The sequence below is a fragment of the Oreochromis aureus genome, linkage group 7, assembly GCF_013358895.1.
Source record: "Oreochromis aureus strain Israel breed Guangdong linkage group 7, ZZ_aureus, whole genome shotgun sequence".
Taxonomy (NCBI): domain Eukaryota; kingdom Metazoa; phylum Chordata; class Actinopteri; order Cichliformes; family Cichlidae; genus Oreochromis; species Oreochromis aureus.
The window spans coordinates 59,337,864-59,361,999 of NC_052948.1; the positions used below are offsets into that span (position 1 = coordinate 59,337,864).

General features: G+C 42.9%; 2 protein-coding genes across 4 annotated transcripts; both read left to right on the forward strand.

Annotated features, from left to right (window-relative positions):
- The first annotated feature begins 884 nt into the window (after positions 1-884).
- Positions 885-6,304, forward strand: znf319b (zinc finger protein 319b). The gene is made up of 2 exons (XM_031734210.2): positions 885-1,024; positions 1,113-6,304. The coding sequence occupies exons 1-2, from the start codon at positions 1,020-1,022 to the stop codon at positions 2,983-2,985; spliced, it is 1,878 nt and encodes a 625-aa protein (XP_031590070.1). The 5' UTR covers positions 885-1,019; the 3' UTR covers positions 2,986-6,304.
- A 2,620-nt stretch (positions 6,305-8,924) lies between these two features.
- Positions 8,925-23,895, forward strand: csnk2a2b (casein kinase 2, alpha prime polypeptide b). 3 transcript variants are annotated; one of them, XR_005613796.1, is made up of 13 exons: positions 8,926-9,997; positions 10,371-10,482; positions 12,768-12,869; positions 15,004-15,054; positions 15,180-15,239; positions 16,057-16,140; positions 19,641-19,751; positions 19,842-19,943; positions 20,635-20,735; positions 21,250-21,398; positions 21,512-21,595; positions 23,249-23,332; positions 23,481-23,895. XR_005613796.1 is itself a non-coding variant. In XM_039614910.1 (12 exons), exons 1-11 carry the CDS (start codon positions 9,894-9,896, stop codon positions 21,586-21,588), a joined length of 1,053 nt encoding a protein of 350 aa, XP_039470844.1. In that variant the 5' UTR covers positions 8,925-9,893; the 3' UTR covers positions 21,589-21,595; positions 22,091-22,242. The 3 variants fall into 3 exon arrangements, 2 of the variants coding, with proteins under 2 accessions (XP_039470844.1, XP_031590069.1); XM_039614910.1 differs by lacking the exons at positions 23,249-23,332; positions 23,481-23,895 and adding an exon at positions 22,091-22,242 and having other exon boundaries at positions 8,925-9,997; XM_031734209.2 differs by having other exon boundaries at positions 23,249-23,895.
- The last annotated feature ends 241 nt before the right edge of the window (positions 23,896-24,136 follow it).

Here is a 24,136-nt window from a genome sequence, read left to right on the forward strand (position 1 = left end):
CACATCAACAGCTTTGCTTCTCTTAAATCTACAGTGATTGCTGAAGCTAGTGCAAGAAGCTCACACAAGCAAATGAGCAGTTTTTACTGAGCAGATATTGCCCCATCACAGATGGACTCATAAAGCTCATCCCATTTTCTGCTTGAACATCTACAGTTTGCCAAAGGATTTCACGATCCAAAGTTTGGACATATCTAATGATTGCTGTAAATTTTTAGCTTCATATAGCAAATACTTTAAGATTGCCTCAGATTTCAAAGTGTGAAAATGTTTGAACATAAATAGCTAAAAACTATTGAAGATAAAAGCCTGATATTTTTCCAGCCTTTCTTACCATAAAAGAAAATCAGGAACTGTAATTTGGGACAGTGGTATAAAAAATGTCTCACTAGTTAAATATGAAAACCAATTCAAGCAGACCTGTAAAGTCTCATATTTGAGCCCTTCTCCTCCTCCTTTTGTTTACTCCCTTTCATTTGCCTCCATCTCACCCTCCTCTGTCACAACAACCCTCTGCGTGTTCTCCTTCACTAAATGAACCTCCTTTGAGTTCTTCCTTTCTTCCTGCCTGCAGCTCCATCATCAATGCCCAGTACATCCTCTATCCCTTCTCTGCAGATGTCCAAACCATCTCAGCCTTGCCTCTCTAACTTCTCTCTCCAAACCGCTCAACCCTACCCGTCCCTCTGATGTACTCTGATGATGTACTGGTGTAGGTCTGGCTTTAAATTTTGGTTAAACATATAAAGACTGAACAGATTGTTCAGTCTGGGTGTAGGGCTGGAATCATTAGCTTAAAAACATTATTATCATTACTGAATGTCAGTTGCAGTGTTTGTTATAACCCACTTTAATTCTGTTTTTATACAGATACCACCTGAAGGCAAAGAATAAAGTGAAAGTAGTTGATTTACCTTTACTTCTTCACACACCTGGTCATCTTTTCTCCTTGGCACCTGGCTGTTTTCTCACCTGCATCTTCACCAAGCAGCCTTTGCATTCCGGTGCCAGCTGCAGACATGGAGTGAGTTTATGTTTCATTTCTCCTTCACAAACACAGAAGCTTTTAGCTTGTACTTTGAAATACCTGTTGCTCTCCTCTCTTCCTTCAGTTGGGCCACACCAGCTGCCAAGCTCAATCCTTACACTCGAGCCCGCATGACAGAAGCCTGGCAGCAGCATGCAGTTGCACCACCTCAGGTTGTCCACACCATCCCTCCGGGCGCTGAGAACGCATTGGGCTGTGCTGTGTATGGTATCGTGCTGCAGCCAGACACTACGTCGCTACAGCAGCAGCAACAGCAGAGCCAGCATGGACAGCACAGCCAGCATGGACAGCAACACAGTGGGAGTCAGCAGCATGGAGGTGGGCAGCACAGTCAGCAGCAGCACCCTGCCCAGGCCCAGCAGACGTCCCTTCAGGTTGGGACAGAGGGAGGGCACAAGTGTGGGGCTTGTGGACATGATATCTCCCACCTGGCAAACCCACATGAACATCAGTGCATGGTGACTCAGGACAGGTCATTCCAGTGCACTCAGTGCATGAAGATTTTCCACCAGGCAACAGACTTGCTGGAGCACCAGTGTGTTCAGGTGGAGCAGAAGCCGTTTGTGTGCGGGGTGTGTAAGATGGGCTTCTCCCTGCTCACTTCTCTTGCCCAGCACCACACATCGCACAACAGCACCAACCCAATGAAGTGTTCGATATGCGAGAAGACCTACCGGCCCGGCTCTTCTGGCAGCGCTACACCAAACTCCTCAAGCAGCTCCCAGCAGCCCAGCAGTGACGGGGCGTCAGCCAGCAGCAGCTCGTCCATTCTGCCGTTCCCCTCGGCCCGGGACCGGCCCTACAAATGTTCTGTGTGCCAGAAAGGCTTCAAACACCTCTCAGAACTCACCCGGCACGAGAGGGTTCACACAGGGGAAAAGCCCTTCAAATGTGACACATGTGACAAAGCCTTCAGCCAATCGTCACACCTGCAGCACCACCAGCGAACACACAGCAACGAACGTCCATTCAAGTGTGCTGTCTGTGAAAAGAGCTTCAAGCACCGCTCCCACTTGGTGCGCCACATGTACGTGCACTCGGGTGAGCACTTGTTCAAATGCAACTTATGTGAACTGCACTTCAAAGAGTCTTCAGAGCTCCTTCACCACCCTTGCCACCCGCAGGGTTCTCGGCCGTTTCGCTGTGCCACCTGTGGTAAGGGTTTCAAGCGGCCATCTGACCTTCGCCAGCACGAGCGCACGCACTCAGAGGAGCGTCCGTTCCACTGTGACGAGTGTCAGATGAGTTTCAAGCAGCAGTATGCACTGGTGCGCCACAGCCGCACTCATAAAGACCCCACAGACCGCCCATTCAAATGCAATCTGTGCGACAAGGGTTTCATGCAGCCCTCTCACCTCCTTTACCACCAGCACGTCCACGGCATGGACAACTTGTTCAAGTGCGCCTCATGCCAGAAGGAGTTCAGCCAGTCAGGAGAGCTGCTCAGGCACAAGTGCGGGGAGTCGTCCAACAACTCGCCTGACAAGCCATACAAATGTGACGTTTGCGGCAAAGGCTACAAGAAGAGTTCCACGTTACAGCGTCATCAGAACTCGCACTGCCAGGAGAAGCCCCTCAAGTGCTCGCTCTGCGACCGCCGCTTCCTGTCCTCTTCAGAGTTTGTGCAGCATCGCTGCGACCCATCACGGGAAAAGCCACTGAAGTGCCCTGACTGTGAGAAACGTTTCAAGTACTCATCGGACCTGAACCGACACCGGCGCGTGCATACAGGCGAGAAACCGTACAAGTGTGGTCATTGCAATAAGGGCTTCAAACAGCGCGAGCACTTGACCAAACACCAGAGCACGCACTCCAGAGAGGGTCAGTTCAAGTGTGTTTGGTGCGGAGAGCGTTTCAGTGATTTGGGCTCTTTGCAGGACCACACGGTGCAGCACACGGCAGATGGAGGGGGTTACCCTGTGTCCCAGTGCATATAAACCCGTGACTTCTTAGTTTGAACTTTTGTCTGTCCCTTCTGGGCTATTTATTCAGCCTAACGTTAACCACACTTTCAGGAGAGTCCTGAATTGTTGTATTCATTCCAACAGTGCTACATCAGTTAATGTTACTCCAAGTCTTGTCATTCCAAAAAAAATGAACATCTTCTTAAATCTGGTCCTTATTTTTATAAACCCAACCCTTACCACAACCGCTTAACTCCCAGGAACAAGTGCCATATCACAGGTTGATCTAGCAGATCCACCCTAATTTCCTCCCCTCAGAAATGAGCAGAATCAGAATAAGAAGCATCCCCGTTACATCGGTAAAAAGTCAGACAGCATTTGTTGTTTTTAAAACAGTTTGGTAGGATGTTTAAAAGAGTAGTGAGTGAATTCATCAGGCTGAGTCATCACCTTTAGTATCCACTAAAGTGGAGTCCTCTTGTTTTTCTTCTTCTCCCCTCTTGCTACTATAGCCCTTTTCAAACATGGGATGCAAAGCATTTCATTAATGTGACAAGGTGATAGCAGATTGTCATTCAGGCATAGGTCATATTTACGTTATTGGCGCCCATGGTCTCATTCAGACATGCATCAGACCTATGGTACTCGTGCAAAATCTTTTCATACCTCGAGAAAAAAAAGCTTGAGTGTCATCAGTATTGACTCCAGACTTTTGATTCTTCTCTCTGTGTGCTGCAGCAGAGAGATGTTTCTTCTGAAATTGGAAAAGCAGAAGAGCATCACAGAGGAATTATTTAACTGTAATTCTAGAAACTAGAATCCGACTTAAAGAGATCAAATGTTTTGTACACAATGAACTGAGGAATTCAAGAAGTCACGTGTGTAATCTCAGTTAATGTGTGCACTTGTCTTGTATCAAAACTGATACTTAAGAGTTTACGAGGTCTGATCTTGTAGGATTGCCATTGCGATTTTTACATAAAAGTGACCCGAGTGCTCGTTTACATGAAGTCTACTCATTTCGACGGTGTCAGTTTAATGGAAAAAAGCTGCATGTCTGAAATGGGTTTGTGATGAGTGCTCTTGGCCTCTCTTCAGTTTCTCCCTCTCTCATTATTCCCTACATCTTTCCTCTGCTTCCTGCGCTTCCTGACTCAGCCTGTCACTGTTTAGTATCAGAGGTTTGCAAAGTGTGACTTTCCATACCGCCCTCCAAGACACACATGCACTCACTTTAATATCTTTGGGTAAAGAGTGGTCTGAAATGCTTTGGGTATCCTTAACCTCCATTTTTATTTTTACTCTTCTTATTAAAGAAGTGGCCGGGAAAGCCTCATTTTACACCAATTAGCAATAACACAGCAGCCAAAGGTGTTGACCCAGTGTGTTGGAACAATTTCAATCCACAGAGGCCCCACAGGCCCCCAAAGATCTGCTGCCAAAGTCAGAGCTTTTTTTGGCACCACGAGAGGCTCCGATGCAGTATTAGGCTGGCAGTTTTAATGTTATGGCTGATCGGTGTATGTGAAGTGAAACGGCATTGGGGATTTAGGAATGCATGGTCCTACGGTTAAATAATTCTATGTGTGGACAGTAAAAAGCTACACCCTGTGGTGTGTAGGCTAATCAACCAGCCCAGATTTAAGTCTGTAAAAGCTCCAGCTGTTCTAATCCTTCAATACAGAAAAATATATTTCACACTAATGTACTATTCCTGCAGAGGTCAGTGCTGTCGTGCATTTAAAAACGTCAAAGTCTCTCATCCTCATCCTGTATATAACTCTGGATGTGTGGGTGTGCTTAGCCAGATGAGTTGGAAATGTCTTTCTTATGAAAATAGGTATTGAAGAGCTGTTTTTGTATTCTTGCTACTTTTTACCACGTGAAATGTTATGAAAAATGCTCTTTTTTTTTTTTTTTTTTTTTTTGTATTTCATTGCCATTTTTGTAGTCCATGTAGTGACTGTGCCAGTGTGTCGCGAGGAGTCTCAAAGAGAAACCCGCACATGAGTCTGAATGCGTGAATGTAAACGGTGTTCTGTCAAACAGGGAAATTCAGACTGAAGTGAATTGTAGTAGAATTCTTTCAACCAACCTGCCTTTTTCTAATTTTTTTGTTATTACTGTTGTTATTACTAACTGTACTGGTCTTTGTGAGAGCTGTTTCTGCAGGACTGTCCTGCAGCATGTGTTGAATAATTTCCATGGTTTGAAAGACCTGTTAAATCTGTTTGTCCTGCTACGTACGACGTCGTGTCTGTCAGGGTGGGTTTATTACCAGAGAGAATGGCTCCTTCCTCTCCTCTGAAAGCTATGAGATTGTAGTTGTGCTAAAGTGTCCTGGAACACCAGTTAGTTTACATGTTGGCTGTGAACGCTGTGAATGCTCGATTCATGGTTTGAGTGCAGTATTGAAAAGAACAGAGTACACACTGAGGAGACAGAAGTAACTTTATTTTTTTAAATTCTAGCTTGCAGTTCTTTTCTTTTTGTTTTCGCCTTAAAAGTGGGGCCGCCTCTGCCTCCTCTACTCCTTTCTGTTTCTATCCACCATCATTATTATTATTATTATTATTAATTTTATCATTAAGTATTTTTTTTAATTTTATGAATCTGGCATTGAACGATGTTCAGAACAAGGTGGATTTGAGGTTTAAATAACAAAAGTACTGTAAGTTGTTTGTTTTTGTTTTTGTTTTTTTAATTAATGTTATTTGAATTGATATGAATATCTGTATTCCTGGAGGGAGAGACCAGGGCCTTGGGGTAGGTGTGCCACAGCTTTGGAAATGCAGAATTACTATGACACACACATACACATCAGGAATCACTGGGGCTGGGTTCATATTTTGCCAAGAAACGCAAGTGCGCAAGGACTTGTTAATCGGTGCTGACACATCATTAGATGTGTATAATAGAATATAGTTGCTCAAGTTGCAGAATAAGGACCTCACTTATGTGTATTATTAATAATAATAACAACAACGTACAAATGTATGTTCAAAGCCAAAGATTAACCTAATGCCAGCCAGGCAGCACTGTTACAGTGATTAGCACTCCTGACCTTGGCTGCCTGGATGCATTATTTTATTTCTTTTTTTGTTCACCTTTTTTGTCGTAGAGTACTGTTTGGGTCGGACCAAAAATTACAGTGAGGAAATCTTCAAAATCAAGGGGGGTGGGTGAGTTTTTAAAAATTTGTCATATCTGACGAGCAAAGAGAGGAAAACATTTTGTACAAGCACAAATGATTACCCCCTACCCTCCTGCAGTGAAAGGCCAGTAAAGGCACCAGTTAACCCACCCGTTGTTTTCTGTTCCCTTTTCAGTTCCAATAAATAACCCCGTCAGACCCTGGTGTCTCTTGCTCTCTGCATGCTTGCCGTGTTAGTTCCTGTGTTTCTGTCCTTGGGAACCGGTGTTACCAAGCCCTTCCTCCACACAGCGCCATTCCCTCCGATAGCATTTCTTCTTTCTTTTTTTTCCCCCAACCCCCCCTCCCAAATTGTACTGTAGTTCATGTGAATGATGTTGAAAACAAACCTTTGAAAAGAAAAAAACTTTGTTGCGACATACAGTACGTGTACATTCATGCTAAGATTATCTGTATGTATGTAGCATTCAATTACAAACAGCACTAACAAATAAAACTTTTTTTCCATTTATAAATCTATAAGATTAATGAAGTTATTCAATCAGGAAATCAAGTTAGTTTGGGGAAACTAGTAGCAGAGGGGCAATCATGCTGATACACTTTATTGCCAAAGGTATTCATCATCACTGAATTCAGGTCCACTGCAGTTGTTGAAGTGGAAGGATAAATATGGAAGATTTATATTTATTAGGATTGTCTTGCATAGCCCTCAAAGCCCATCGGTATTTTGGAACTAAAGCTTTCCTGGAATTCGCACGTTCACCTTGTTAGATACCGAGAAGCCCTTTGACTGTGTCAAAACCTGTTTACTTGTCCATCTGAAAATTTCAGTTTTTCTTAGTTAAAATAAAAATCTGAAATCCATTATGTCAAATTATTAGACCATTTCATTTCAATTACCATTCAGACATTACAAATGTTATATAATTCTCAATTTAGTTCAGCACATGCAGCTGCAATCACTGGGGAAACCGCCGACTCGACAGCTGTCCAGATGACGATCATCGATTTGCTGAAACAGCTGCTGTTTGCAGAGTGCTGTACGGAAGCATATTAATAGTATTATGCACCTTCTACCCTATTATGGTAGGAGACACTCCTGAACCAGAGATGTCAGAAACGTCATACCTGGGCCAGGGAGAACAACATCTGGATGTGGACCTCTCAGATGAAGGAACAGAGAGGTGTCATGTGAATGTCCTGCACTCTGTGATAATTTGTGGTGCAGTGTGGTGTTGGTGGTTGGTCAACTCCAAAGTCAATAAAGTGTCTACAAGGACTTTTTTAGAGAAATTAATGCTTTAAAATCTTTGTAAGAGCTTTATGGAGACAGCAATTTCCTTTCAGCTTCTACTCATAATGCCAAAACTGCTACGAAATAGTTTGGTGACCATGTTATTACTGTGCTTGATTGACCAGCCAGTTTACCATCACCTGAACTCCACAGAAACTCTGTGGAGTATTGTCCAGAGAAAAATGAGAAACACCCAACCCAAAAATACAGATGAGCTGAAGGCTCCTATCAAAGTAACCTGTAACACCTCAGCAAAGATTGCCTCCATGCCACACTGCACTGATGCAGTAATTCATGGTAAAGGAACCCCAACCAAGTACTAAGTGACCACACTTTAGAATTGGAACATTTCTTTATCAGGAATCCTTTTTTGATTAATACTGAATTTCTGATTTTCAATCCATAATAATCAAAATTAAAACAAAAGAAGCCTTGATAGGTCTCATGAATATAGAATATATATTCATCCATGAAAATATATGAAATTTACCAGACGTTTTCTGCTTCAGGTGTAAAATACTATTTCATATTACGTTTGAAATAGCTGTTTTTTTTTTTTTTCAATCATGTTCTAATATGTTTCTTTCTTACATGAAAGAAACGCATTAGAAAGCATAGCAAGGTTGTTATTATTACTCATTAATTAACAAAAAATGGAGAATATTATTGTAGAACTATTATAAAATACTATTGTGTAATATTCATATTCTTTAAGAAAATTCATGCTACCAAGTTCAAATTTAAGGCCAGAATTGAACTCAAAAGGGAAAATAGAAACAATGAATTGTATTTCATACTTGAGACAACTCCAATTCATATGAGACAAATTTCATTAAAACAGAGTGAACAGGAAGGGTGGCAATCTGAAAACTGAAGGTTGCTTTTGAAGAACCTCCAGGGGACCTTCAAGAATGTTCCCAGATGTTTCCCTAAAGGTTATAAAAAAAACTTAAGGGAACCTCCAGGGAAAGTCTCCTAAAGGTTCCCCGAAGGTCATATTTTGAAGAATGTTCTAAAAGAGTAATATTAAGGGAACCTCATGGGAACATTCCCTGGAGATTAGTTTTAGAGAACCTTTAGGGGACTTTCTAAAGGTTCCCCCTCAGGTGACCTCCAGGGAATGTTTCCAGATGGTTCCCTAAAGAGTCTACAAAAATAAACTTCAGTGAACTTTTAAACAATGTTCCTAGAATTTTCTCAAAAATTTGACCTTCAGGAAATTAAAGATTGTTTCTTGAAGTTCTCCTGAAGGTTGCGCTTTGCTGGGTGAAACTGTGAAAACTTTACAATTTTACAAGTGCGCTCGGAGAGCATATCTAGTTTTAGGAAAGTGATAGAAGCAACTAAAATCTAACGACTTCTGCCTTAGAGAGGTAGTTTTTGCACCTTGCTTACAAACAGACGAGACGACACCTGTTACATACCGGAGTCAGCTGTTTTTTTTTTTTGTTTGTTTTACTTACTTTTGCCCTCCGTTTTTAAATAGTTGAGAAATCCGTCACATCCTTTTCACCAGGGGGCGCTGTGGCCCGGCTATCCACTGGAAGGTCTCGTTCCTCATTCTCACCCCGGCAGCCAGCGGCTTTCACATCCGGGCGGCTCTCTTGCGCCTCTTCAATCGCAATCCGCTTCCCTTCCCTGCGCTCTCGACTAGGGGAGGTCCGCAGGTGCAGAAGAATCCCCTTGAATCGTGGGGTTTCCGTGAGCGTGTGGCACCGGGCCTCCGAGGCGCTGCTTACCCCGCACAGCCGATCGCACATGACGCTGTCTCCGCCGATGGTGGTGCACGGCGCCGAGCGCTCCCCGTCGGTGCGACATCCTCGCGCTCAAGTAGCATCGCAGGCTACCGTTAGCTAACATCATCGATCTCTCCGCTACTCCACCCCCTGCTCTCCCCGAGATCGATCCCCGCTGTCGATCCATCACATCGGCTTTCGGTTGATAGCGAACACTGGCCCACGGTGGGCACCCCTCATTCCCGGACCAGCGCAGGAAGGCCGCCTGTTTCCCCTCGGATTTGGGGCCCGCAAAGAGCAACGTTAGCCTCGGAGTTTAAACCCGTGATTTTTAGACCACCGACCTCCTTTCCAGCCCCCTCTGTGGCCTTTCAGGGGTCCGGTTCTTCTCTACCTCAGTGCCCCGATGCTTCCCCGTCCCTGTGTGTAACCTCAGCTGCTATTCACTCCGAGCTCCACCACCCCCTCCCCGTCTCTGCTGCTTCTATTAACCCCACCAAGGAGTACTGCTCGGCGGGCAGTGACTGCGGCTTTTCCCGGCGGACATCCCTGGTTTTCTCATCATTCGTGCCTCCACTTTTCTCACTCTGGTTGCTTTTCTCTGCACGATAGCTGGCTGGCCAGCTCCGCTTAACACCCACGCACGTTATCCCCATTCATACAACCCCCCACCCCCCACCCCATATTAGTCTGCCATCCATATCCCAGCAGATCTCCGTGACAGGCGCCCCACGGCACCCGAGCCACGGGTCTCGCCATGCCGGGTCCGGTGGCCGGTAGCAAAGCCCGTGTGTACGCAGACGTCAACACGCTGAAGACCCGCGAGTACTGGGACTACGAGGCCCACGTACCCAACTGGAAGTGAGGACATTTCTGATTACTGCAGCGTGCATGATAATCGTATGATAACGGATATCTGTGGAGGGGAAATGTGGCAGATGGGCGTCTATTATTATACATTTAGCTGTGAGGGTGTGATGACACCATGTCTCCCAACCTTCAAACCTGCTGTTCTTCACTGTCTGACACTTTCCTCCTACTTACCTCCATCTCCTTCACCTATCCAGCCTGACTTGTATAACATTTTGGCTTGGTATCAGAACCAGAAGTCAGCGGGTAGAACATTTAGAATCAGCTTATAGATTGGCTTAATTGCATGCTGAATCTGAAAAATATATATATATATATATTTTCCTCCATCCTCACACTCCTGTTTTTCTGGCTGTCCCTATAGCAACCAGGAGGACTACCAGCTGGTTCGAAAGCTGGGCAGAGGGAAGTACAGCGAAGTGTTCGAGGCTATCAACATCACCAACAATGAGAAGGTGGTGGTCAAAATCCTGAAGGTGAGCAGACTGACTGCGACACCACTGCCATCATGGGCATTTTTATTACATTTTAAAGAATAACTATTATTTAATAATATTTTATTGCCAAATATATCTGCAAACACTGTTACAGAGCCTTACACTTGCAATGCCACCAGTTGTGAAAAGCTATTAGATACATACACAGAATGTATATAAAAGGTGGGGGAATTCTGTGTAATGGTGTATGCATTCGCCTATGCTAAAGATCCTCAGTTCGATCCCAACAGGAAATAAGTCTCTCGGGCATTGCATTAAGTCAGATATGTGGATCTACCTGCCGCAGTGATCCCTTGTGAATAGGGGACCAGCTAAAAGTAGCTTTTAGTACTTAGATACTACACTATACTAAAACTTGTTATAGCACATTTAAATCCATATAAGATCATTCCATTAAAATGCTCCTAAATCAACAGCACAAATGAGGGTGAGATAGCTGTTGGCTACAGCTCTTTGTGTTGGGGTGCATTTCACCCCAACACAAAGAACTGTAGCCAAACTGTCCCCAGCTCACATTAGTTGTTTCTAAAAGGGATTTTAGCTCTTGAGAATAAAACAATCTCCTGTAGCACAAAGCAAACATCCTTATTTTTGCTGTAAAGTTGGGTAATTTAACATGAAAGCCTTTTGGGATTGACTTACTTCTGGAACAGGCCTCAAGTGACCATTTGAGGAACTGTAGTTTTTGGCCATGGAGATTTCTGCTTCAATTAATGTGAATTTTAAGAAAACCTCAAAGCAGAGTGTGACCAGCTGATGATGTATGACCGCATAAATAATTTTTAAATTAATGAATAATGAAGATATAGCTTGTTTTAGTCTTGAGTATTTTCTGAATAATTAGCCTTTTGCTAGGCTAGGCGGGTTATTCCAAACATCCCTTTCCCTGAGTATGTTTCCACCTCCTCCTGGAAGATCCTGAGGTGCTCCCAGACCAGATGAGACGTCCAGTTTCTCCATCAAGTTCTAGGTCAGTTGGGCGTGCCCTGAAAACCACCAAAGGAAGGAGCCTACCAGGCTTGGGGCAACAACTCTTCCCCCATCATTTTCCAGCAGAGAAACCTGGCCTCAGTCTTGGTGTTGCTGACTCTCATCCCAGCTGCTTAAATGAACCTGAAGACATAATTCTTAAAATTCTGGCAGCGTGAAAGGATTATTTGTTTTGTCTTAAACCCTGCTAATGTGCTGAGACCGTGGAAGCTGAAAATAGATGCACCTTAGCTTTCCAGTTTCCCTGCATTTGTCAAGTTTAGATTACATGTTTGTTGAATTAGTGATTTAAAAAAACTCCAACATTAGAGTCCAAAGTGAGATGTTTGATTTTTTTTTTTTTCCCTGACAAACATTTTGCCAGATGGGGAAAAAAACAACTTGGGCTGCTCTGCCCGATCGCCTAAACAGCTAGTGGGCCAGTGATGGCAGCTCTGGGTCACTCAATCACTGCTGATCTGGAGCTAATTGCAGCCCTGCAGTTAAGCCAGCGAGCAAAGCCCCCTGCTGCTTTTGGAAAATCCCAGATGAAGATTAACGAAGTTGGTGCCAGCAGGATGACGACGAGTGGTTACTGTGCTGCAGAGAACTGCCAAACATTTGCATCACATCAGTAATAAATATAATTGACAATAAAGGCAAATACGGGAAATAACCAAACTCCTTAAATCAGGTGCTGACACAAAGCTCCATTTGTAAGACGTAGGAGGTGCTAACACTAAAACCGGCTTGGATTGACTGGCTCTATTACTCCTGCCTCACTACTGGTGGATTAAGCTAATTGAGTACACAACATTCACATATCCAAGTCATTTGAGCCCTGCTTAAAAACAGCCAGTAGAGTCTTCTTTTTTTGCTCGGATCACAGCATAAAAATCTAGATTTTTAGCTGTTGACCCTCCGATTGATTTGTTTTTCTCTTGTCACAGTTAGTAGTCACTATTTAACATGATTACTAAACACCTATATGACTAAGTGCAAGAGGTCTAACCCCTAAAAAACTTGAGTGATGCCTGTGACAGATGAGGATTAGCTGACAGTCACTTAAATGGAAACCTCAGACTGAGTGAAGCTAAGAGATGCTGAAGAATGCAGCAGCAGCGACAGTGCAAGCAGAGTCAGCAGATACGAGGCTGGAGTGAGAAGAAGCAGCAGGGCAGCAAACCTTTCAGATTTTACATCTTTTCTTCTGCTGTTTTCATTTATTCTGAGACTGCTCTGTTAAATCTTTTTATTTAATCTGGCTGTTTTGTTTTTGTTCATGCTTGTTTTAGCCGGTCAAGAAGAAGAAGATCAAGCGAGAGATCAAAATCCTGGAGAACTTGCGAGGCGGGACCAATATCATCCGACTGGTGGACACAGTGAAAGATCCGGTGGTAGGCTTGCTAATAGCATGTTTATGTTTTTATTAAGTGTCAAAATGAATCGAGATGTAAAACTAGGGCTAGAGTATGAGCAGCCACATATGTCAGCCAGAGATGCAGCTACTAGATTAAAGCTCCGTCTTTCTGCCCTCTTTGTTTCCCTCAAGAAAACAAACTGTCCCAAGCTCACAGCATTGTGAATAATTATGTTTATATTAAGTCTTTGATTTAATGTCAGTCAAATAAGGGATGCGCCATTCTCACTGTTACTTTCCCCCAGATTAAAATGAGTAAACTGGGCTGACTGGAACCATTTTTTTCAGCTACAAGTAGGTGTCAGTTTAGAGCCTGCAGTGTTTACCTTGAATACTTCCAAGACAGCCATGTTGTTCTTCCCATTGTATGTTTGGAAAATTGCTGCACTTCTTGGTGAATTGCATTTGCTGACTGTCTGTGAGTGGAGAAGTGTGAAACTAATGGCACACACTGTTGTATAATTATTATAGCCAGTTCCCTCTTGTTTTGTTTTCTTTCGGGGCGGTGTTGAGCCAGAAGGAAGCAAATGCTAGTTGCTTTGGTTAGAAATATGCAACTGTAGGTTTTCTGGTTGCATCACACAGAAATGCATGTAAAGGATGATTTGCTTCGCCTCGTAAGTGCTCCAGCACCACTGAAAAGGTGAAGACGTTCAGTTTAGTGATGAAAATGATCTAAAGTGAGGCTGTTGTGGCGTTTCATTTGCCTCGGAAGATGGATGGTTAAGCTGGGAGTGAATTTACTCTCGAACTGTATTCCAGTAGTGAAGTTGGGAAAAGCAAGGAAAACATGATTTGCTTTGCTCCTTAGTGAGATCAAGCCCTTTGTGCATCAGTAGATATACAACACGGTGCTCTTTTTGTGCTTAAAAATGCGCTGCAGCACATTCACGGATAGTGCCTGTGCCTGATCAATGCTCTGCGTATGGCTCATTTAGCGAGTCACAAATGCGCTGCTCTGACTCGAAATCCGACTTCAGGGGAATTGCAGTTGAAAACTGGGAAGTTACACTTCAGCTGGAACTCAGTGTAGCGTATGAGCTAGTGGCTACAGCTGCCTGTGTCAGCACTGAAAACAACCATGGTCTCTATCATGCTAAATTCTATACATCAGTTTAATTAAAACGCATGAGTTATAAAACAAAATAAATAAATAACGTCCACAGTCGTCATAAAGGGGTAAAGTAGCCATAGAAACCAGCGTCATCGTCATAGCAAGCTTGTTTCCCTGCTGCTGTAAAGTTTGATATTTTAACACGGCTGGCTGTTTGAACTCACTCACTTCTCTTTTGTTTTGTGTTTGCCTCAAGTGGCCATTTGAGGAACTGCAACTTTTCCTTTTAGCACATGGATCGCTGGTTTATTGTGGCATTGTGTGCTCACCTGAGCATTAGTTTGTTCGCATGACAAATACAGCAGGAAGCCACTTACGACATCGTTGTCTTTAGCAGGTGCGATGATAAAGTTAAGAGAAATCCTGGACGTTCTATAAATGATAGACTCTGTGTCGGCACGAGAAACAACATAATCTTATAATTCCAGTTTTGCTGTAATTACCGTGTGATTGTTTTGGTTCTCAGCTTCCCATCGGACCTAAAATTTGTGGCGTTTTAATTTTTGTTTTGCAGTCAACAGAAGTGTTATCTGTTTCTATATTCTGTATTTTCAATCTGAAATCCACCGCGACGACCAGACTGGATATCTCCTTTTTACAATTTTCTGAGCTGGGACACATCAACCGACCAGGAAGGAAGGATATTTTTAGGCAGTGGAAATGCTCTGACTAAGCCAGGAGGCCTTGTTCCAGTGCAGCGGTGGGAACCCTGCGGGTTGTTCCTGTGAACTTCATTGGGTTAGAAAATGATCATTGTATGCACAGCTTTTTGAGTGCATGGCTCAGTATCAGGGATGATTCAAATGGTTGTTTCGTTCATCCTGTTTGGGTTGAAATCACACGGTGGGGGCTGCCAGATCATTGGTAATCAGGTGATTGAATCAGAAATGAGTGTTTTTCTGATTTATATATTTTTCTCTCTGTGGTGTTAATTGGTTTTTTTTTCCTCCTGATTTCTCTCCACACCCTTCTCATGCTCTCTGTGGTGGCTGTATAGTCCAGAACGCCAGCACTCGTCTTTGAATGCATCAATAACACAGACTTCAAGGTACAATCCTCGCCTCTTTCCTTCATTGCTCTGTGCCAAGTCTCTCATAGCTGTGTTGCAATCAGTAAGGCTGAAAGAGCAGCAAACCCCAGTGCTTATTTGTGTTATTTTTTTTCCCCCTGCAGGAGTTGTACCAGAAGTTGACAGATTACGATATCCGTTTCTATATGTATGAACTACTGAAGGTGAGGCCTCTCAGCTTTAGCAAACATCGCAGTTTTGTTTTGGATGCTTACATTATTTTACTTTACAGAAACAAAATTATTTCACAAAAACCAAAAACTACCAGTGTCAATATTGTTAGCCCCTCGTCTCCTGACCAGTTCTGATGGTATTCTGGCACGGGCATTGGTCTTCAGTTCACCCCGCAGATTTCAAGTCAGGGCTTTGTGCAGGCCAGTCTGTAACGTTCACGTCGGTCTTCTGGAAGTGGTTCTTCATCAGGAGCTTCATATGTTTTGGGTTGCTGTTGTGTTGGAAGACAAAGCGACGACCCAGACCAAGTTTCACTCCTGACTGCTTGAGGTTTTCTTTGAAAATCTTCACAGATCCTTCTTCCTTTTCTTGATTCCTTCCACCTTGACGAGATTCCCGGTTCCAGACTCTCCAACCTCCGCTGTGGGGACGGTGCTCTTCCTCCAAATATAAGCAGTGTCTCTGACCAAAGTCTAATCTGACTTGTAGTATACATAATCTCTCTTTAGGTCAGAAAAGTTTTTATATTGTGTGCAAATTGGATGATTAACCTAATTTTACAAGCTTTGAGTATTACCAAGTTAAAGGACGTCATTTCACAGCAGTGTGTTTTGTTATGGCTCAATAAAAGGGTCAATTTTTCAGGGGGCTAATAATATTTCTGTTATTGTGTGCAAATAGAAATAATTAATGCTGTCTAAAGAAAACTCGTGAGTTTAGAAATGCTATCTTGAAAATCTGTTGTTCTGTTTACAAAAAAAAGCACTTTAATACCTTTTTATGGTTGTGTGTATGTGTGTGTGTCAGGCTCTGGACTACTGTCACAGTATGGGAATCATGCATCGTGATGTCAAACCTCACAACGTGATGATCGACCACCAGTTGAGAAAGGTAGGCAGTGCTCTGTGTAGTCTTATTTTGTTCTCCCCTCACACCCCCACGCTCTGTTTTCAGTCCCTCCCCCTCCCTCACTGGTTATTTTCACCGCGGCTTTTCATTCCCATCTTTTGTTATCTCTCCTTTTTCTTTTTTTTCCCGTTTTGAAAAGGAGTTGTTATTGCATTAGCGTGGGCTTTCAAATACGCAGCGTCCCTGCGCGAGTGCATTAGGCATGAGAACCTTAAAATAAACACAGATGTAATTTCCATCTACGTAAATGTCAGGCTCACTGCACACTGTTGGTGCATTTTCATTAGCTATTAGAATCAGATAATTAAAGCGTTTATGATCAGCAGTCTGCGGATGCCTCAGGTCACTTTTTATAGGTTATGATGTTACTTAAAAAACAAGACCTTCCCGACTCTCTTGGTTGCTTCTGACAGCATGTAGTCCTACGTGTATGTGAAGGACTGTGGATCTATTTTCTGTTGAGAGTCGCTCGCTCCCGAGTGCCTTTCTCAGGAGCGAGAAAGACACTCTGTCTCGCTTTTCTCTCTTCCACTTCCAGCCTGTGAGGAGTGAGCAACACTAACAGAAAGGAAATCCACTAATCAGCACATCACAAACACCATAACAAATCAAAAACTGGTCTGTTTTAACTACTCACAGCTTTAGTGACTTAAGGTTAGGCGGCTCGCTGCTACACTGGTTAGAGATTATGTAAATACATGAAGATAGATACTTTGATCCCACAGGGGAAATAATTGTTTAACAGCAGCAGGGTAAATAATAAAAATAGTACAACCTCCAATAATTAAATGTAGTTAAAGTAAAAGTGCTGCGGGCTTATACTGAGAGAGTGCGAAAGCTTTATAGATGGAACAGTGATAAAATGTGGTTAAACTAAAGAAGAGTAAAAAGTAAGACTGAGATTGTGCAAAGTGAATTAATAAATATGTACACGATAATGAAAGAAGCAGTCTAAAGTCTGCCTGGACAAATTTTTGGGCATGCTACAGTCAAGTGTTAAAATGAGTCCTGTGGGAAAAACCAAGTGCGCTCTTACTGCTTCCATATGAATTATGAGGATAAGTAGCAGAATGCACCTGAGTGGTCATCAGCAAATAGCAGCACTTCTATTAAAACAGACATTTTTTGCAGTGTGCTGGTCTGGAGCATTCAGGTGTATGAGTGCACCTGAATGGTCTGTATCAGATCATGCAAACTACATACATAATTACAAACCCACAGGCTACATCTCAGTCTACAGGCCTCAGTCAGCATGTTAAAGGTTAAGGTTCATGACAGCACGATTAGAAAAACATTGACTCAAGTGTGGCTTGTTTGGAAGGGTTACCAGGAGACAGTATGGTGGCCCTGAGAGGTCAAACAGACTGCAACGTAGGAAGACACTAGCAAATAGAAAAACTGCAAAAGCTCACAAACCACAACGGAAAACAACTAAAGAAAAAAACAAAGGTGGGGGCGTGTTTCTGGGGACCCAATAACGTTACGGAACAGTGGGCGAAGTGGCATGCTAACAGTAAACGGCTAATAGCAAACATGTATGTACAGTATTATATGAATAATGTGATTAAAACACACATTGCATCTTTTCTCATTCACAGCACTGTTGAACCTTCTGCTGCCTTTGAGTCTTTTTGTTTCTGTCACTTCTGCCGCTGGTCCGTCAAGTTATTGTGTCCCCAGAAACACTTTCTATTGTGCTAAATTCAACTTGTGTTGTGTTTTGTGTGCTTTCGCAGTGTTTGTCTATTTGCTGTTGGTTTCTTAAGTGGCGGTATATTTGACCTCTCAGGGCCACTGTAAGAAAGGCTGTTGTCTATAAAAAAGAACACGGCAGCATGGTTTAGGTCTGTAAAGTTGAATCAGATGAGATCGAAGTGAAAATGCTTGGTCACAACGTACAGCAACACATTTGGTGAAAACCAAAGCCAACATATCAGCTCAAATACTTCATATGCACTTTGGCGACAGTGGGAAGGAAAAATGTGAAGCGATTTGTCAATTTGGCCCAAATTAGAATAGACCAATGATCTCAAGCACAGCAGAATTGCTGAAAAAGAAAAGAATCAAGGTGCTGCAATGCTCCAGTCAAAGTCCAGACCTCAACCTGATTAAAATGTTGTGGCAGCACCTTAAGAGAGCCATGCATAAACAAATACCTGCAAATGCACTGAACCAACACTGAGAGGAAGAGAGGGCCAAAATTCCTCCACAGCAATGTGAGAGACTGGTGAAGTCATCAAAACATTAAAATTCCTGTATGCTCAGAGCAAAGTGATATTTAACTCTGACACATTTGGCATTTACAAGCCTTCACCGGGAAGTTAAATACATTTAATGCCCCAGAAAGCCTGTTTTCTAATAATGTACTCACAATAGGAATCATTGACTAGTTTGACATTTTTACATTTTAAAGCCAGTAATATCTATATATCAGATAACAAATTACATGTTTTATTTGTTTACATCATGTTTTTTTGTGAAAGCAGTAGCAGATCCTGTTTCCTGATTGAAAACAATTCGGTTTTTAATGTTGCAACTTAACATGTAGGTCGAACCGCAATCTTGAGTTTACTCAGAAACAGCAGCGTCGCGAGAATAAAATCTGATGACAGAAGGAAAAAAATGGGTTGCTGCAGAAGTGACAGAAATCAAATTCATCAAAAAATGTTGCCAACAGTTAACATAACAAAAATATCCAAAGGATGTCATCCTCTGTCAGTCAGGCGTCTCAAAGGCACGCAGGGGCTTCCAGTGATACAACAAGGAAACGAGCAGCAGTGTGAAGCTGAAATGCAGAAATCTGAGTGCAGCAGACGAAAAGCCGACTTCCCCTTGAAACGTGGAGATGCTCGGAACAAGCAGAGTGTGGACTTGAAGCCAAAAAGCCTTTTCTCTGAAATGGCAACAAAGTGCTCAAACTCAGCTATGCACACAAAGCTGGAGAGCAGAAAAATGGCAGCAGGGAGTCAAAATTTGAAGTACTTGGTTTGAACAGACCGCAGTTTGTTCAGTGAGCTGGAGGGCACTACAAGGACGAGTTTCTGCAGGGAACAGTGAAGCTTAGTGGAGGCTACGCTGGGCAGAATAAGTGCTCTGTGGAAGGAAATTCAGATGGCAGGTTTCTGTTTATTACAAGAAAAGAAAAACAGACTGTAAGATGTCCAGTAGGGGGCAGCAGGCTCATATAGATGTGACTTCACCCAATTTACCCTGTAGAGCAGGGGTCCCCAATCCCAGTCCACGAGGGCCGGTGTCCCTGCAGGTTTTAGATGTGTCCTTGATCCATCACAGCTGACTTAAATGGATAAATTACCTTCTCAACATGTCCTGAAGTTCTCCAGAGGCCTGGTAATGAACTAATCATGTGATTCAGGTGTGTTGACCCAGGGTGAGATCTAAAACCGGCAGGGTCGTGGACTGGGATTGGGGACCACTGCTGTAGAGCATTAACAGGATGTGTCTCTGCTGTGTGTGTTTTTTAGCTACGTCTTATAGATTGGGGTTTGGCAGAGTTTTACCACCCGTCCCAGGAGTACAACGTCAGAGTGGCCTCGCGATACTTCAAAGGCCCCGAACTCCTCGTGGACTACCAGGTAACACACACACTGTTTTCTCACATGTGGATAATTGAGATGTCTGTCTTTTCCTCATCTGCAGTGCTGTTTGATGATTGTGTGTTCCAGATGTATGATTACAGTCTAGACATGTGGAGCCTGGGCTGCATGCTGGCCAGTATGATCTTTCAGAAAGAGCCCTTCTTCCACGGACAAGACAACTACGATCAGGTGCCTGTCACACAAATTTTTTACGAGATGAGACAAAAGAGTAAAGATTAAAAACTGATTTCATGCACACTTGCGTTAAAAAACTGAGAGGGTCTGCCTCGGCTCATGGCACAAACACACAGCTGATTGTGGTGTCCTTTTGCTCAGCTAAAGGTACTTTTTGTAATTACTTTTTGTAAAATGTAATTAAAACTTTCACCACCAGGGGTCCTCATTTTACCAGAAAGTTTCAGTGCAGTTGCTCATTCATAGAGTCTGATTTGGCTTCTGTGGGGAACCTTTGTAGGGCCTACGATGTAACCTCCGTCATAGGCGATGTAGTGAGATCGTGTCCTGATGTTTCATATGTGGCACTAACTTATAAACCAATAAAATGCTGGGACTCCTTTTCCCTCTATGGTTTCTGCTTTTTTTGTTGTGGGCAGCTGCAGTGACCCGACACGTAGTTACATTTCTTGGAGGTGTTCGTCATGTTGAAGTGTAGGGTTCAGTGCTTTTTGTTGCTGAAGCATAATTGGGCATAATAAATGCAGTAATGGGTCTGAGTTTCCCACAGTTTGGTAGCATAGACTGTATATTAACAGATGGAGGTAACCACTGTTTTAAAGCTTGTGTGTTACAGTCTTAATGTTTTGGAAAGTGTTAAAAGTCTGCTTTGACGTTTATGCTCTTCCACTGTTGTTTCTTCCAGCTGGTGCGAATTGCCAAAGTCCTGGGGACAGATGAGCTTTTCGGCTACCTGCGTAAATACCACATTGAGCTAGACCCACGCTTCAAGGACCTCCTGGGACAGTAAGTTCACTCAGCTGCTTGGATTCCCTTCACTTGAGAAGCGCTGTCAAGTTTATTTATACATTAAGATGACAGAGTTGACCAAATTGCTGTACATTAAAAGTATATTGTCTCAAGAAAAATGACACGAAAATCTAGAGAAAGACAATCGGTCAAGTCATAAAAGACAATAAAATGAAATAAAACAATAAGGGAAATAAAATGAAAGCAAAACAACAAAAACAATAAATAAATAAAATGTAATTGTGTATAAGGATGCTACACTTGATCCAAATGCCAAGAGGAATAAATGTCTTGTTAATAAAGATTTAAATGTGTGTACCGTCTGAGCTGTACGGATATGGAGAGATGGATTATTCCATAGACCTGGTGGTAAGAGCAACTGGGTAGGTGACCTCAGAGTAGTTACAGGTGTGTGAATGTGACGCAGCTCCAGTCCGTTTAGCTTTAAAAGTTTTTTAAGTGCGTCCTGAGGGGAGGGTTGGAAAAAATGTTTGTCGTAATTTGTCTGCAGGCAGAGCAGGAAGCGCTGGGAACAGTTTGTGCAGACGGAGAATCAGCACTTGGTGAGCCCCGAAGCTCTGGACCTGCTGGACAAGCTGCTACGATACGATCACCAACAGAGACTGACCGCCACAGAGGCCATGGAGCACCCCTACTTCTGTAGGCATAACCTGTGTTTTTTGGGTTTAAAGACTCTAAATCAAAAGGAAATCTATTATTCTCAGAGATATTCTAGATTTTAAACATGGTTCCCTTTCCCCTCGCTCCTGCAGACCCTGTAGTGAAGGAGCAGTCTTTGTCGAATTCTGACAGCAACATGGTTTCCAGTGGCAACACTACAGCGCGATGAAACACAGGTAGCGGCTTAAAGAACATCATCAGAACTCATCAGTGAGGAGTTCAAAGCACACACAGAAGTCCAAACAATAATCAGATGAAGTTTTCATGCGTTAGGTGCTTCCTCGGATTTTAAGTTTAATTTTTTGCTGTAGAAAGAAGTTTTTTTTTTTCCCACGTGGAGTGTACAGCGGATGTTAATGTTTTTGTCACTTTTTACGTAATCAAACTCAAATTAATGTTAGTACTTCCAAGCTTTAAACGCTGCATGGTCGTACTCTCTCCCGCACTCCATATTATACATGTGTCTGTTGCTGCCACGGACGTCGCACGCTGTCATTGTCATGAGACACTCACAAACAAAATCACAGTTTAGTAAGGCAGCATGCTTATGGGAAAGTAACAGTAATCTAATTATTTTTTTTGCAATAATAACCCCTTACTTTACTCGTTACTTGAAAAAAGTAATCAGATTACTGCCCATCTCTTGTCCCTGTGGGGAAATTTAATTTCAGCGAAAGTCACCTGACGTCTGGATACATCGCATAAAAGCAGTCGTCATAAAGCGGACAGAATACAGACACTCTTTGCATCGTAGGCCAGACCAGCTGAGTAGCCTGTCTGTTGCTCTTATTGGCTTCAGTAAAAAATAAATAAATTAAAAAAAGTGAGTTTGGACCTTTTTTTTTCTTTTTTTTTTAATAAGGAGGGACAATAGTACCATGCAGACAGTAGTAGATTTAAGGAAGAGGCAAGTGGATGCCTCACATCACTCACAATATTGTTTGCCTTGCTCCACACACGATCCCTATAGATGCTTTCTAAGCTTGGTAATGCAATTCCCACCAACTTACCAGCTATTGATCCCGTCTGTCTAATTGGCTTTTCTGTGACTCAGAGCAACCTCCAAACCAATAAATGATACAGAAAGTCAACACACTTTCAATAAAAGCACAGTAGAACATGTGCAGCATATTGGAATCCACCTTTCCCGGGCAGACGGTCCAAACTTTTATTAACACATTTTAGATGCTCTCGCGACTCCCAAACATTAAAGCAAACCCACTGTCCGTTTACCGCCATATCCAAAATTAGCTAAAAAGGTGGATGCACATTTTAAATGTGGCCAAAATCTTCAGTAATGAGGTAACGAGGAGTTTGCACAAGGTAATCCCCAGGAGCCAAAAGCTCAGGTTGGCTCTGTGTGATGTCAGTGTCTGAGAAAAGTGGACTAAAACAACTCGTTTGGGGTGGAGGATGACCTGAGGGCCTGCAGTAGGCCCCAGAATCAGATAAATATGGAACTAATTAGAAATTGGTAGCTAGTGGTCGTGGTCAGTATTATCTTACAAAGTGTTTCGGTCAAAAATTCAGGCATTAGCGCTACGGCTGCCAGTCACGAATGAGCAAACTGCCGCGTGCTCTCAGTGTAGTTTTACAAACGATGAAATTCTCGTGTTACTAAATCACATGGCTTTATTATCAGCACAACACCAGTGTGTTCATGTTTGTAATACATCGATAACTCCTTGTTGATATCACAGCCTGATTTTGAGTGTGTCTGTGTCTTCTGCTTTAAAGAAGCCTTGAAGCGAAACGTCCGTGAGTTGCTGCTGTAATTGATTCGACTCCTCTCACCGATGCTCACAGTCGTTCTTTGTCTCTCTTCACAGAAGCAGAAAAAGAAGTTTGTTACCTCAACTTTGTACCCGGTTGTGACAGTGACTTTGACAAGTGTACAGTGACAATGGATCAAAGTAACTCTGACCAGTTACACACTCACAGATACACACATCAGTGCAAGCACACCTCTACATGTACAAACACAGATGCAGACGTGTATACATAAACCCTCCTCCTCTGTATCAGTCTGTGATTGGCTTGTCCTGGTTCCCTGTCCAGCAGACCTGACCAGTGAGCTTGAAGCTGCTCCACCCCCTCCACCCATTGTCCCCCTCAGCTGGTCTCTGTCCTCACAGCTCAGTTTCATGTTGGCCAGTGAAGACAAACTACAATTCAGTCCCTCCTCCTCCTCTTTCTGTCCAGCCCTCCTTTATAGCGCCCCCTCTTTGTTTGCATCAGCATGGAGAATGAACAGGAGCGTGAACCTGTACAGGTCCTGCCCCCGACCCCCAACCTGTCTGTCTCCTCCCTGTTTTTTCCTCCCCATCCTCTTCCCCAGCAGACAGACAGGCGTCTTAGCACTACTCCAGATCTGAAAGTGGCATGGTGGACTCTCTCTAGATAGAATGATGATGATGATGACGATGATAATAATATTAATATTAATGAAAAATAAATGATTTTTATTTAGATGAACTGCACGCGTTGTGAGTGATTTTTACTGCTCATTTGTTTTGAGTTGGGGTGACATTTAGTATGAATATTTTATATTTTGGTTAATAAAGGAAAATGTTAAAGGGTTCCAGTTTACCTAAAACACGCAAGATGGCCTTTAACCAAAGATATTTGGGTATTAAAACAACATGTGGTGAACAACAACTGTGCAGTGCACTTAGTTTTGATGGATAAAAACCAATATTAAGGTATTTTAAAGTTAC